General features: G+C 39.9%; 1 protein-coding gene across 4 annotated transcripts in view; it reads right to left on the bottom strand.

Moving 5' to 3' along the window:
- sclt1 (sodium channel and clathrin linker 1) overlaps nucleotides 1-14,542 on the bottom strand; it is a 90,907-nt gene that overhangs the window by 34,098 nt on the left and 42,267 nt on the right. For all 4 annotated transcript variants that reach the window (XM_080199864.1, XM_080199855.1, XM_080199870.1 and 1 more), the window contains 5 exons: nucleotides 13,252-13,429; nucleotides 8,565-8,663; nucleotides 6,758-6,829; nucleotides 4,448-4,522; nucleotides 335-480 (listed from right to left, as the gene is read on the bottom strand). In XM_080199864.1, the coding sequence (XP_080055990.1) occupies nucleotides 335-480; nucleotides 4,448-4,522; nucleotides 6,758-6,829; nucleotides 8,565-8,663; nucleotides 13,252-13,429 (570 nt within the window). The remainder of the gene's footprint in view (nucleotides 1-334; nucleotides 481-4,447; nucleotides 4,523-6,757; nucleotides 6,830-8,564; nucleotides 8,664-13,251; nucleotides 13,430-14,542) is intronic.

Here is a 14,542-nt window from a genome sequence, read left to right as displayed (position 1 = left end):
GAGAGGACAGATTTAAGGCAGGGGTGACAAGAGGGAGATTTTTTTTTACCTGAAGTGGTAATAACCTGGAATCTGCAGCTTATGAAAGAGATGGAAGTGGAGTCAATCAATACTTTCAACAGGAAATTGGAAAGGCACTTCAGGGAAATAATCTTTCAGGAACATGGAGATACAGCAGGGGAATGGGACTGACTGAGCTGTTGTACAGACAGCCAAAACATGGACTGGTTGGGCTAAATGGTCTCCTGCTATGCTGTTATGATGCTATCAGGAACAGAGAAATATCATGAAGTATTTTGTTGTAACATAAATATCAAAGAAAAGACATTCTTACTTCATCTCAAGTTTCTTGATTTTGTTTTGTGCTGCTTGCAAACTTATCTGGAGATCATCTTTTGCACGTTCTGCAATTAAGCATCGCTGGTGCAAATCATTTATTTTCCTGTGATCTTCTTCAGTGCCTGTGCCTTTGCGATAAATCTGAAACAGAGTTGTTAATGAGAATTTTAAGTTTGGTGTCCAACTGGGGATTCTGGACCACAAGACTTGAAAGAAATTATGAAAATCAATCCCTTCGGAAAGCAAGTGGTCAATGAAGGGGTGGACCATCTACCTTTGATTGAACTTTTGAAAAATATGAGAAAGTCTAATTCCACATGTAAATCACAATATTCTTGTTTTATTATTAAGTAAACATCTGGCGCATCGTTCCTTGAAGAAAACTGGATCCTTGTCAGTGACGAGAATGATTTGTTAAAGTTTGAAAAAGCATTATAAAGCATTCTTTGCATGTGTATGGTTAAAACAAAAAAATGAATTACATAAAAAGCATGCAGAGAAGTGAGTTTGAGCTCCCCAAATGTTGTTGTTACAATGGGTAGCTCAGTCATATAGATCTTGATCAATCTTGACAACTTATCTAAGATGAGGTACTGACAAGAGACACTGTAATTGGCTTCAATAATACGAGTCAAGATGAACAAAGAGGAAGTTAAAACTAAAGAGCTAGGATCTCAACTCCTACTTGCTATCCAGCAGTCTGTGAGCATTATGTTCATGCCATGAAGCACTTTGTATGTATATGCATGTATATACACACACAAGAAAGCACTCTGGAGTATTCACACTCTGGATCCCACTAACTTGTGGCATATGCCCTAAGAATTGGCCTGTTCAGTCACAGGTATGGAGATGTCAGCATTGGACTGGAGTAAAATCAATAAGAAGTCTCACAACACCAAGTTAAAGTCCAACAGGTTTATTTGGTAGCAAAAGTCACTAGCTTTCACAGTACTGCTCCTGACGAAGAAGCAGCGCTCCAAAAGCTAGAGGCTTTTGCTTCAAATAAACCTGTTGGACTTTAACCTGGTGTTGTGAGACTTCTTACTGCAGTCACAAAGACCCATCGCAGAAGCTCATGATACTGAGTAGCCATCACCCTCAAATTGAAAGACAGATGACAACATACATCAGGCAATGCAAGTCAGACTGTGCTGTCTTTGTGGTGAAGAATTTCTAGAAACTCATTGACAAGGCCTACACACATTTTGCCCACTTGTGCCGAGCACCAAAGATATCTGTGGAACCAGAGGAAGGAGCCAAGGTTTTAAGGATAGCAAACAAACTTGCAAGTAAAAATGCAATTTCAGTAACAGACCTGTGATTCTTTCCCCACTAAGTATGGAACATCTGTTACTCTTTAAACAACTGGATTATGGATTTCTAGATGTGTCATGTTCCTGGCCACATATTGATCAGCTTGTGGCTTAGCCAATATTACATTTGTTCTTGACCTTTGATTTCTCACAACCAGTTCCACCTTGATCACAGTAGTTCACACTCATTGACCATTATCCTTTTCCTGTGGTTTTCAGCAATGGTAGCTCACTAACTGATTGATGTTGTGTCACATGTGAGCATGGGACCCACAGAAGGAAACACACGATCTGAATAGTGAGAATTCCTAGACACAGGATAATTAGCATGTTAATTGTATGAGGAAATGGAAGGGTGATAATCAAGTTTTTTTAAAGGCCTGTTACAAGATAGTTATTTAAAAACTTTGTGTACAGTGGAAAGCATGCTGAAAAAACATATGCTAGCCTCCAGCAGCATTCAATGTTTTCACTGTTGTTCACATTCTTATCAATGGCAACATGCATTCCAGCTTTTAAAAAACAGGAAATAAGTATGCAAGAAAAGATTTATTTTTTAAAATAAATGCCAATCAACTTTGGTATTTTCCTCCTGAATTGAAAACGTGACATGTTCCGTGACAAGCCTGTGTCCTTGTCCCTTTGGAGGCAAAAATATAGTTAGAAATTTATGCACATAAAGGCTTAATCCAGAAACTCAGCTAATGTTCTGCGGACTGAATTTGAATCCCATTACGGCAGATGGTGGAAATATGAATTCAAGTAAAAAAATCTGGAATTAAAAGTCTAATGATGACCATGAAGCCATTATCTGGTTCACTAATGCATTTTGGGGAAAGAAATCTGCTGTCCTTACCTGGTCTGGCCTATATGTGACTCCAAAGCCACAGCACTGTGGTGACCCCTCAACTACCCTCTGAGCAAGGGCACTAAAGATCAGGAAATAAATGCTGGCCAGCTAGTGATGCCCATGTCCCATAAATGAATTTTTAAAGAAGTTCGCTGCATTCTACTTTTAACAAATTTCCACTAATAAAAGAAGTTTGCAAACATTTAAACCCAATCTGTATCTAGAAAACCATATTTACAGATGCATGGGACTTAAACAGAAAAGGCATTTGAAATATGCCCAGTATGGTGAAAAGTTAGTCCTCACAAATAAAATGGCATGTAATTAATGGTTTACTGTATCATTATGGTTCAAATCAGTTTTAATAGTGTATGAAAGCACTTGTCATGCTATTAAGGCCACAGTATTTCATTGCTTCAGAGATGGCTATAAAATAGAAGATACAAATCACTGAAGATTTGCATAATCTAACAACCACTGGCACAGCTACACAGAATCTATTCTGCAATTAGTTTCTTTTTGTTTTTAAAGGTATAAATGGTTAACCAGGTTTATTGTCCATCTCTGCTGAGGTGGTGATAGCCCTTCTCCTTAACTCACTGCATCATTGTGTTAATACCATTGCAGAAGCATCAAGTATAAAATTCAAAGATTTTCATCAGTGACAGTAAAAGAACAATTTGGAATTCCCAAATGTTAGATGCCAGCTTCCTTTCATGCTCTTGCCTCACTTTTCTTATTGGTTCGTTCACTGGTCCTTCTATGTTCAGCCTGATTCTACATTGTATTTTCTACCTGACCATGTTATACATGCACTTTTCACCTTCACCTCTATCTCTCTTACCATCCTGGATTTATTTGTCCTACCATTCCTTATCAAGGAAATATACCTTGAAAAATTCATATGTCTACATCAGGGTTGTCCCACCATGTAAGACTTTTTTTTTCCTGTGTGGATCCTATCAAACCCTTTCATAACCTTAAAGGTCTCTATCAGTTCACTTCTCAGGCTTCTCTTTGCTAGTGAAAAGAGCCACAAGCCCATTTAATCTCAGTTCTGATACAATTCTCGTGACTCTATTTTGCACCTTCCCTTATGCACTCTTAATAATAAAGGGGCAACACAGTGGAATAGTGATTAGTAGTGCTGCCTCGCAGCGCCAGGGCCTGGGTTTGATTCCTAGCTCGGGTCACTGTCTGTGTGGAGTCTGCACATTCTCCCCATGCTCTGTTTTCCTCCCACTGTCCAAAAGACATGCTGGTTAGGTGCACTGGCCATGCTAACTTCTCCCTCGATGTACCTGAACAGGCACCTGAGTGTGGTGACAAGGGGATTCTCACATTAACTTCATTACAGTGTTAAAGTTGTGGTGCTAATAAATAAATTTTAAAAAAAGACCGGAATTATCCAAGTGTGGTCTAAGCATTGATATAAGTTAACCTTAAACTTCTCTAATTTTCAATTCTGCTCCTATAGAAGTGAATCCTAATGGCCGTTTTCATTTTTTTAAAAATGGACTTTATCACCTCTGCTACTACTTTTAATGATTTGTGGATTTGTACTGTGATATCCTTTTTCTCCACCATCCCAGTAATCCTGTTATGAGCCAAGCAATATATGGCAGACATATTGCAAGAGGATGTTACAGGGATACAAGATTTTAAAAAAATTATTCAACATATAATATGCACTTCAAAGAGACTCAGTTTTTCCAGCTGTTTAACCATATGGATGAAACACAGATTAAATACCAGTTTGCTGTAATCACGACAAAGCAATAATCAAACAGTATACCTGGCTTGCAAATTTCATCCTAACCACCTACCTTATAACACAAACTTATTGCCAGTAAAGAGAGAAGATGAGATTAGAGCAGAAAGCATCACAATTGTTCACAAATCAAGAGTTCATTTATTAAAACTATTGCATCCTGTGTTTTACCTTTTCAAGCTCCTCTTCCACAGCTCGCTTTTCCCTAATGGCTCTTTCAATCTGTCCTTGCTTCTCACCACAGTTCTAATAGGAGGATATAAAATAAACGTGCAATTGGTGAGGAAATTAAGCTTGCTATTTTAAAGAAATGTGTTTGTGGTGCACACCATGATCATATGCACCTTATCCAAGAAACACATTTACTATCTAACACCATAAACTAAGAGTGGCTAGACAACACAGTAACTTTGAATAGGCCAGTTCTGGCTCATTTCCTTCCCTCAGATCAAAAAGGGTCCCCGTAGTGGACTGACAAAGGAGACTCACAGATGGGAATCTGTGAAGATTTAATAACATGCTGGCCAGAATTTTACACTGACCTCTTGGCAAGTTCTGAGCCGGGGCAGGGGGGTAACATGACATTGCATGGGCATGATTCCCTCTCACGCCATTCCCACATGTCCAAGTGATTTTATGCAGGGACGGGCAGGGCCTCAGTCAGGAAGCATTGTTCTAATGATGGTCTTCAACTTGCCTCTTAAGGGCCTTTTTCCTACTCAACCTCAAACGTAAGGCTGGCAGACATATGATAGTTTGGGGTGTGGGAGAGGAGTTGGAAGGCCTAAAAAAAAAGTTGGATCTTGGGCAGTAAGTGTGAGTTGTCAAAACATAAATTGACATTCTAATCCTCAAAAGACAATTTTTTTTTTACAATAATATAGTACAAACAGTATTAGTCTAAAATAACTGTCAACGTATCTCAGCAATTGTGCTTTATGTAACTATTTTTTAATAACAAAAGAAGCAATGACACACCCAGAACTGCAAGGCAGCTTTTCTTCTTAAAATAATGCCGTATGGAAAAAGTAATTTTCCATACAGGGTTGAATTTTTTTTAAAACAGCTTCTTTATCAAAGTGACTGCAGCTGGCAGATTTTTTTTAATAAGGGGCTATTTTCCCAGTAATCATTGGTTGCTAGTTTATTTAAATTAGTCCTGGTAATTTCAGTAATTGAACAACCATCTCCATAATACTGTCTGCTGAACAAATCTGCTTCTAAAACCTCTAGACTTAACAAATCCAATGCCTTCCTGGCTGCCATCTGTACATTTCAGCCCACCCAAATATTTACTGCCTGTATCCTCTCCTGCACCATGGCACTCACCATTGTTGTCATCCTCCGTCACCTATGTTGACTCTTAGTTATGTCTCAAATTTCATATACAAATTCCTCCACAGTCTCAAATTTAAATTGTTCTTCAGATTTAAGTCCCTTCACAATTAAGATTTAAAGTGCACTTCACACATCTAAATCCCTCCGTGGCCTTAAAACCACTTACCAAGATTCCACTCATCAAATGTCCTACAACATTATGATCTCACTTCTCCACATTCCTGAAATACTCTGTTCCTCTTACTCTGACCTCATGCGTATCCTCCGTCTATTTACCTCTCCATTAACACACCATGCTTTTAGCCACCTAGGCTCTATACTCCATAATTCCATCCTTAAAGCCCTCTGCCATATGAACATACATATGGATGTATGAGTTAGGAGCAGGAATATGCCATTCGGCCCAAAGAGTCTGTTCCACTTTTTACTAAGATCAAATCTTATCCATTGTATCTGTAACTCTACTTTCCTGCCTATCCCTTATGCCCTGCAATTCCCCTTTTAAATCAAGAATCTCTCTATTTTTGCCTTAAAGGTACACAATTACCCTGCCTCTGCAGCTCTCAGAGTGCCCCACAGGCTCATGCTCCTCAGTTTAACGGTCTCCCATTTAAGGTGAGATGAAGAGAAATTTTTTGTGTGTCCCCTAGTTCTGGTCTCTCTCACAAGAGGAAGCATCCACTGTCATGATCTTGTATGTTTCAAAGGATCACCTTTCTTTCATCTAAACTTCAACGGATACTGGTCCGTTGTTAAGGTAACCCCCTCATTCCAGGAATCAGTCAAGTGAACCAAGACTGAACTGTTTCTAATTTAGAAGCTAATTCTTCCCATTTAAAAGCTTCTTTAAACACACTATGGTCAAAATTTTGGTCACTTTCCAAACATTTCTTTCTATATTTTGGCATCCTCTTTTCTCTGGTGCCTCAATGAAGTGACTTAGTATGCTATTTTACTTGAAAAATGCTACATGGATGCCAGTTGTCATTGGAAAATGATCTACTTAACATGTTTTTCATTAGTAAATCTGAACCAATGAGCTTCAGCTAATGTTTGATGCAAGTTGGCAATTGCATCAATATTGGATCAATAACGGCTGCTTTTGTCTCAACTGGTTTCTGGATAGCAGGTTGGCCTACATACCATCTGCATATCAGACAGTTCCTCGGCTAAACGGGCAATCTGTATGTTGCTCTGTTTCCGAACATTTTCAACCTACAAGGGGGATAAAAAGGACATATTTGTATTTCATTCATTTAATTCAATCTACTCAAGAACATTAAGGCTTTGTAAGTTCTCAGTTCATATCAAATAACATAGTGAATGAATTAAACTCAGGAACATTTCTCCATGTGATTCTTTAACCAAACTCAAAACAAGTTACATTTTTGAGTCAATACTAAGGGGATACACATGTTAAATTGGTGAATGATGCACTCCGTCAGAGTGGAATAATTGTTTCCACTCATCATTTGGATTTGGAGTTTTCCATTAACAGGAGCTATCAGCAAAATGTCCTCAATGTGCTGGACACTGCACTAGTCCTAAAAGGCTCAAGTTTCCAAGCAAACTCATTAGTATAATTCCAAACATAAAACCTCCCACAAATCAGTCTATTCAACTGTAACTGATGTGTTACAGGCCATTCTCCAACACCACAAAGAGGAATGGGATTGCTTTTCAATTTTTTTTAACTAATTGATTTTCAGAACAGCAGTGCAGATCAATTATTTGATTTAATGCTCTTGGTCTTATTTTGTAATTGGCTTCAATTGACTGCTGGTCACTGCTGTCTTCAATTAGCTAATTACTGCAGCAGAGTAGGATACACCTGTGTGGTTTTAACTAACTGCTGATCAGAAGTCTTCTGTATGAAGGAAAGATCAATTGATTGAACCTGAATTGCTGCAGCAGGAGAAACAGGCCTGGATCAATGGCTTCAACTGACAGCTGATCACTACTGATCAGGTGATTCATGTCAGATTCACGTGATCACAGGTATAGCGGAACAGAAAATACTAGTGGTGTGATGGCCACCCCCTGTAGGCATAATCAGTTGAAATTTGCCACTCCTAGCTAGTTTTGTGGGCAGAGACTTTCTAGCAAAAGAACTTTTGAACCAGCATTAATAAAACCCAGCACTCCAGGCTAAAAAGTGATTTTGTCACAAAAACCTGCAATTATACAATATTTTCATAGAATCATAGAACCCTACAGTGCAGGAGGCAGCCATTCAGCCCATCGAGTCTGCACCAAGCACAATCCCACCCAGGCCTCATTCCCGTAACCTGACACATTTACACTGTTAATTCCCCAACATTAGAGTCAATTTTGCATAGCCAATCAACCTAATCCACACATCTTTGTACACTGCGAGGAAGCTGGAGCATCCGGAGGAAACCCATGCAGACACGGGGAGAATGTGCAAACTCCACACAAATAGTGACCCAAGACTGGAATTGAACCCAGGGCCCTGGCACTATGAAGCAGCAGTGCTAACCACTGTGCCATCCTATTTTGCACTATTTTATTTGATTCCATCCTAATTAAGTAGAAGTTTGGGTGGAAATCATGAACAAAGTCCAGGCTAGAATGTTTGCAATTGCAGCCATTCAGCTGGTGAGAGGCAACGGAAAGCAATCAGATATTTTCCCACACGGAGGAAGGGATAATAAAAATGATATATCCCAGGCTGAGTCCATATGTATGCCTTCCAAACACATGGCTTTCAACACCACTGACAAGGCACAGAAGTTATAAAACTTGAAAAAAAGCTTAACTTAAAACAGAGCTCTCAGTTCCTTTAAGTATCAAAGTGCTCCGGACTTTTCTTTTTCAATTGCTTTAACTGAAAATATTGTTTCTATACTGAATGTTAAGTTTACTCCACATGTGTTTAAGTCTGCCAAAACCAAAAAAATACTTTAAGATACACAACAATTCATCAAACCTCCTTTCTTGTTCGAACAGCAGCCTCTTGAACAAGCTGGACCATGGCTTCTTTCATTTTTACCAGTTCTTCATCTTTTTGTTTTTCACGTAGTAAAACCTGAGGATTTTGCAAAAATGGAAAAGGCAAATCACCGGACTGAGTTACTTTAGTGATGTTATTTCTATTGGCTGGCTGAGTGAAAAACAAACAGGATCATTTGCCAAAGGAGGTGCAGATTCAGTGGATCGGCCATGCTAAATTGCCCTGGGATGTGTAGGTTAGAGGGATTAATATGTGGAATGCTGGGAATAAGGCCTGGGTGGGATTGTTGTCAGTGCAGACTCGATGGGCCAAATAGCCTCCTTCTGCACTGTATGGTTTCTACGATTTCCATGATCTAAATTAGTGCTAAATGTGAAGTAAAAATAGTTACAATTCTTTACTAGCTCAAAAAGAAAATCAATGAACGTGTCTGATAATAAGCTGGTCCCAAAGTAAGTAAAAACAAATGTATCCCGACAATAAATTCAGAAAATAAGACAACAACTTATGTGTATATAGGATGTTTAATATAACAAAATGTCCTAAAAGGCCTCAGAGGAACATTATAAAACAGAGTATGACAGTGAGCCACAGAGATATTCAGATGACCAAAAGTTTGATTAATGGTAGGTTTTAAGGAGTGTCTTAGAGGAGGAAACTGAGGCCGGGAAGTAGAATGCCATAGGGAAGGAATTCCAAAGTTTGGGTCTAGGTAACTGAATACATAGCCACCAATGGTGCAGAAATTTTAATCTGGAATGCACAAGAGGCCAGAATAAGAGGAGAGCAGATAACTTGAAGGGTTATGGGCTTCGAGGAGATCATACAGTACGGAAAGGCAAAGCTTTGGAGGAATTTGAAAACAAAGGATGAGAATTTTACAATCAATATTTTGCTTTTCTGAGAGCTAATGTAGGGCAGTGAGCAGAAAAGTGCAAGAGAAATCAGACTTGCTGCAAGTCCAGATATGGCTGGACTTCAAGTTTACAGAGGGTGGACTGGGGATACTGGCCAGCAGTGTATTGCAAGTCAAGTCTAGAGATAACAAAGGCATGGATGAGATTTTCAAGAGCACAAGCTAAGACAAACAAAATTGTGCAATGTTAGAAAGTTGGAAATAAGGGGGCTTGGTGATCATGCCAATACGAGGTCGGAAGCTTATCTTGGGATCAAAAGTGACACATAAAATAGCAAACAGACTGACAATCTCAGACTGTTACCAGGGAGAGGGATGGAGTCAGTAACTAGAGAACAGAGCTTGGAATAGAGAGGAAATTGCTTTGATCTTCCTTGTATCATGTACGAGTGAGCGCTCTCTTCGATGGTTAGAACGTTTTTTTATCTCCACATGGTTCCTGAGGTAGGCCCATAGTGGATACTGGGTGAAATGCTTTAAAAGGTAGCAGGAAAACTTGGGAAGTGGGGCATGGGATTAGTAAGGGATGATGTGGATATGCTGGCATTGGACTGGGGTAAACACAGTAAAAAGTCTGACAACACCAGGTTTAAGTCCAACCGATTTATTTGATAGTACACTCACTAGCTTTCAGGGTAAGTCCCTTCGTCAGGTGAATGGAGAGTTCTGGCCTCAGACAGAGCATATAAAGCACAGACGGTTTACAGATTACTGACTTAGAATGCGAATCTTTACACCTAACCTGCTGTTCAAGTCTTGAAGTGGCCGACAATGTGAGTGGAAGGAGCACTGATCACAGGTTAAAGAGATGTGTATTGTCTCCAGACAGTACAGTAAGTGAGGTTTTGCAAACCCAGGCAAGTCACGGGGGTTACAGATAGTGCGACATTCATGTCGCACTATCTGTAACCCCCGTGACTTGCCTGGGTTTGCAAAACCTCACTTACTGTACTGTCTGGAGACAATACACATCTCTTTAACCTGTGATCAGTGCTCCTTCCACTCACATTGTCGGCCACTTCAAGACTTGAACAGCAGGTTAGGTGTAAAGATTCGCATTCTAAGTCAGTAATCTGTAAACCGTCTGTGCTTTATATGCTCTGTCTGAGGCCAGAACTCTCCATTCACCTGACGAAGGGACTAACCCTGAAAGCTAGTGAGTGTACTATCAAATAAATCGGTTGGACTTAAACCTGGTGTTGTCAGACTTTTTACTATTGGTAAGGGAGTCAGGGCAAGAGATCCTAACAACCTTTTACGCAAATGGTCCAATGTCTCAAAGAACTGAGGAAGGCCCTCCAATCAGCCTGCCTTGGTATTCATCCACCTGTAAACAGACCCCAGAGGCAGCTGGACTGACTCCATCCCATCCCCTCAAGGTTTTTGCTTTAATGGCAAAAATCCGGTCCAACATGTTTAGCGTAAAATGGCAAAAATGTACCTACAACTCAAAGAAAGAATTCAAATGATATATTTTGTGGGAAAATCAAACTCAAATTGTCAACTAGTCACTCTAGAGCAAGTTCTTGTTTAATGTTGCCCCATTTAACGTTATTTTACTTTATCATTGGTAAGTTAATGGGGCTTGCAATCTCATCGAGTGTGCAAGGTTCATTTTAACGTGGTTTCCTGGGTGACCCTGTTCAGTACCATTTTGGAGCAGCCTGTCCCCATTCCCTTCCCTCCGTGTTGTGGCCTCCCCCCCCAACCCATACTTCTGTTGAACCTTCCACTCCTCGACTCAGCCTCATGGACTTCTGCTCCAGCTGCAGCTCCAGATCCAACCCAAAGCCAGTGCTGTGGAAGTGCGAGTCCTGATGAAACAGAAGTGCTGATCTGCAGCTGTTACAATCAATATTGTTTTTTTAAATGCTCCCACTTGGCAGAGAAGAGCAGTGAGGCAGAAAAAGACATGGATTGTATGAGTTCGGGATCAGGACTTCCACAACATCAGAGCTCTGGCTTTGAATTGGATCTGAATTTTCCACAGAAATGCAGGTCCAGGAAACGGAAACAGAAAGCGGGTCAACCAGGGAATGGGTGGTTCAGTAAGAGGGTGGTTGGTGGGTCAGGGGCATATCCAGAGGTTGTGGAGGGGAGTTGCCATAGCTTGGCGTTCCAGAACGGGGATGAAGCGACAACTAAGATCGGGGACAGGGATGGCCATAACTTGGAGGGTGAAGATCTTCAGTAATCAGTAGGATTAGGAAGCAAGATCTGTGGCAAGCAGGGGTTAAGTAGAAAGTTATAGTTTTTACCTAGTTTTAACATGTTGTTCCCATAGGAATCAATGTTTCACTTGAAGTCATTTCACTTTACCCACATATAAAACATGTATACTTTAATAATGGGTAGCAGGGTGGCACAGTGGTTTGCTCCTGATATCCTATCTTAGACAAGTCCCACTTGCCCGTCAACCTTGTCCTTGCTGATCTGCATTTGCTCCCTGTCTTCTAACATCTCAAACTTCAAAACTGTCATCCTTGTGTTTAAGTTGTTCTAAAGGCATCATCACTCTCTATTTATAATCTAAAAGTACTACAATACCCAAGTTCTCCATTTCTGACTCTTGTGTATTTCCATTTGTGACTATAGCAGCCTCTTAGAGTCATGCTCGAAATTCCCTTTCTTAACTCCCTCAGCTTCTCCAAACATTTCTTAAAAGAAACATATTTTCAACATTTAAAAAAAACTCTTTAACCAAGCTTTTCGTTACCTTTCGAATCTCTTTAATTCAACACTTATTTGTTTGCTTTATGCCTCAGTATGGCACAATAAAACTGTTTTCTTTGTTAGACACATTATGGTGAATGAAGGAAGAAGACTTGCCTCTCATGTAGTGCCTCTCATGACCACAGGATGGGTCAAAGTGTAAGAAGTGTGGCAGCACACAGTAAGCACCCACAAAAGAGCAATGTGATAATGACCAGGTAGTTTATGTTTTTTTTTCATGATGTTGATTGAGGGGTAAACATTGGCCTGGACACTAGGGATAACTCCCCTGTTCTCTTTTGGAATAGTGCTATGGGATGTTTACTCTCAGTTCAGTCAAGGGTAGCTTGGAACAACATTAACTTAGTACATAGATTTAATATGTTGATACCAGATAATACTGTAGATAAAGTAGAACAGGGGAGGAAAAATGTTCTTAAAGCAAGTGTAATTAAAAGTGGGAAGAATTTGTGGTTGCACAGAATGTACATGGTCTTGTAGGAAGCCAGTGGGGTGATTAAGAGCACACCCTCCTATGTATATCTGTTGCAGAGTTCAATGCATTAATCAGAGTTCCTGCTACCTCTTTGGAAGTCAGAGCTCTCCTTGTGTATACTTGAATGAAGTGCTGCACCAAATTACTTATTGAATTCTGTTGCCACCACAGCACGTCTATCCCAGAGGACAGACAACTCCTCATTAGAAAGGCAGCACTTCCAAAGATGCAACAATCTCTCATTGTTGGAGTGTTAGCTAGACTTTTGTACTTAAACCCTGGAGTGGGACTTGAACCCACAACCTTCTCACTCAAGAGGCGAGAGCCACACCTAACAATGCAACACATTACAAGTTTCAACTGTATTTCACACAAATGTTCACATCACACCCAAATGGTGTAAAAACAGAAGAAAAATATACAAAAAATATTCTGGTTACGTTTGTGAAATGTTTTTCAGCCCATCAATAAAGCTGTGAAACAATCTCTCTGCTCACATTTCCCTTGCAGTTCTAAATAAAAATACTGTGAAATCTTACCTGGTCTTTATGCAAATTTGCTTCTTCTAGCAGTTGCATGCTGTCTCGAACCTTGGCCACTGCCTCATATTTCTCTTCTTCCATCTTTGCACATTTTTCCTGAAGCTCACTAATTTGTGCCTCAAGAGAAATTCTCTCTTTTCGCAACTGTTCTGCATCTTGTGCAGCTACACGCAGCCTGCAAAAGCAGTCCATAAAATAATGCAAGACTTGTATATTTAAAGTTCATTCAAAATTGCTGCGGTAATGACTTACCAATTCTTGCAGCTGAACTGACTGAATGAACGGCTCAAAGAAATTGAGTTATTGCCATGCAGGCAAAACAAAATCAAACTAACACACTTGAAACAATGGGGTCAGAAACCACCAATACAGGAAGTCCCGTTGGAAGTGGATCTGTCCTCCACAGATTCAATTCAATCCATTTGCAGTCGACCTAGCCTGACTAACTAGGGAGTAGCTATGTTTTAAATCATTTGGTATTACTTTCAAACTTAAGCTTTTGACAATAAAGTTGTTGGATTTGTTGTGAAATTGTATCAGTTGTGATTCTCAATCTTTCCGAAGTTGTACTACCAACAATGATCAGTTTAAAGTCAATATAGAAAACGCAATAATTAAAGTTTGGTGCGAGAATGAGACATGATACATAGAAGGATTATAATTACAAGGAAATGGAAACCAAATCTAACAGAAAAGCAAACTAGTCAATCCTGGAAATCTACAGTAACGGAAAATGCCAGAAACACAGTGGTCTGGCAGCGTCTGTGGAAACAGAAACAAACACAGTTGATGTTTCAAGTTGATGACATTTTTGTGAACCTAGATTCATTGAAAATAGAAGCAGTAATAGGCCAATTGGTTCTTCGAGTCTGCTTCACCATTCATTAGGATCATGGCTGACACGCCCCCAACCCCCATATCCCTTTAGCTCCAAGAGCTATATCTAATTTCTTCTTGAAATCACACAATATTTTCACCTCAACTACTTTGTGATAGTGAATTCCACACATTCACCATTCTTTAGGTGAAGAAATTTTTCCTCACTTCAGTCCTAAAAGGTTTATCCCTTATCCTCAAACCATGACGCCTAGTTCTGGACTCTCATCATCACTGACCATGGGAGGTTGGGGTCTCATGTAGGTGCAGTAGCTCTTTGTCTTGATGTGGCTCAAATGCGCTGCACAGTGCACACCTGGAGACTTCTCCATGTCTGCATACATTGAAGGCTGATATAGGGATTCCTTTGCCCTGTATCCAGCCCTGGGTACCCTTGATGGAGTTGCTAGGT

Source organism: Carcharhinus amblyrhynchos, chromosome 1, assembly GCF_965287045.1.
Source record: "Carcharhinus amblyrhynchos chromosome 1, sCarAmb.v2.hapA, whole genome shotgun sequence".
NCBI classification, from domain to species: Eukaryota; Metazoa; Chordata; class Chondrichthyes; order Carcharhiniformes; family Carcharhinidae; genus Carcharhinus; species Carcharhinus amblyrhynchos.
This window is presented reverse-complemented; position numbering and strand designations above follow the sequence as displayed.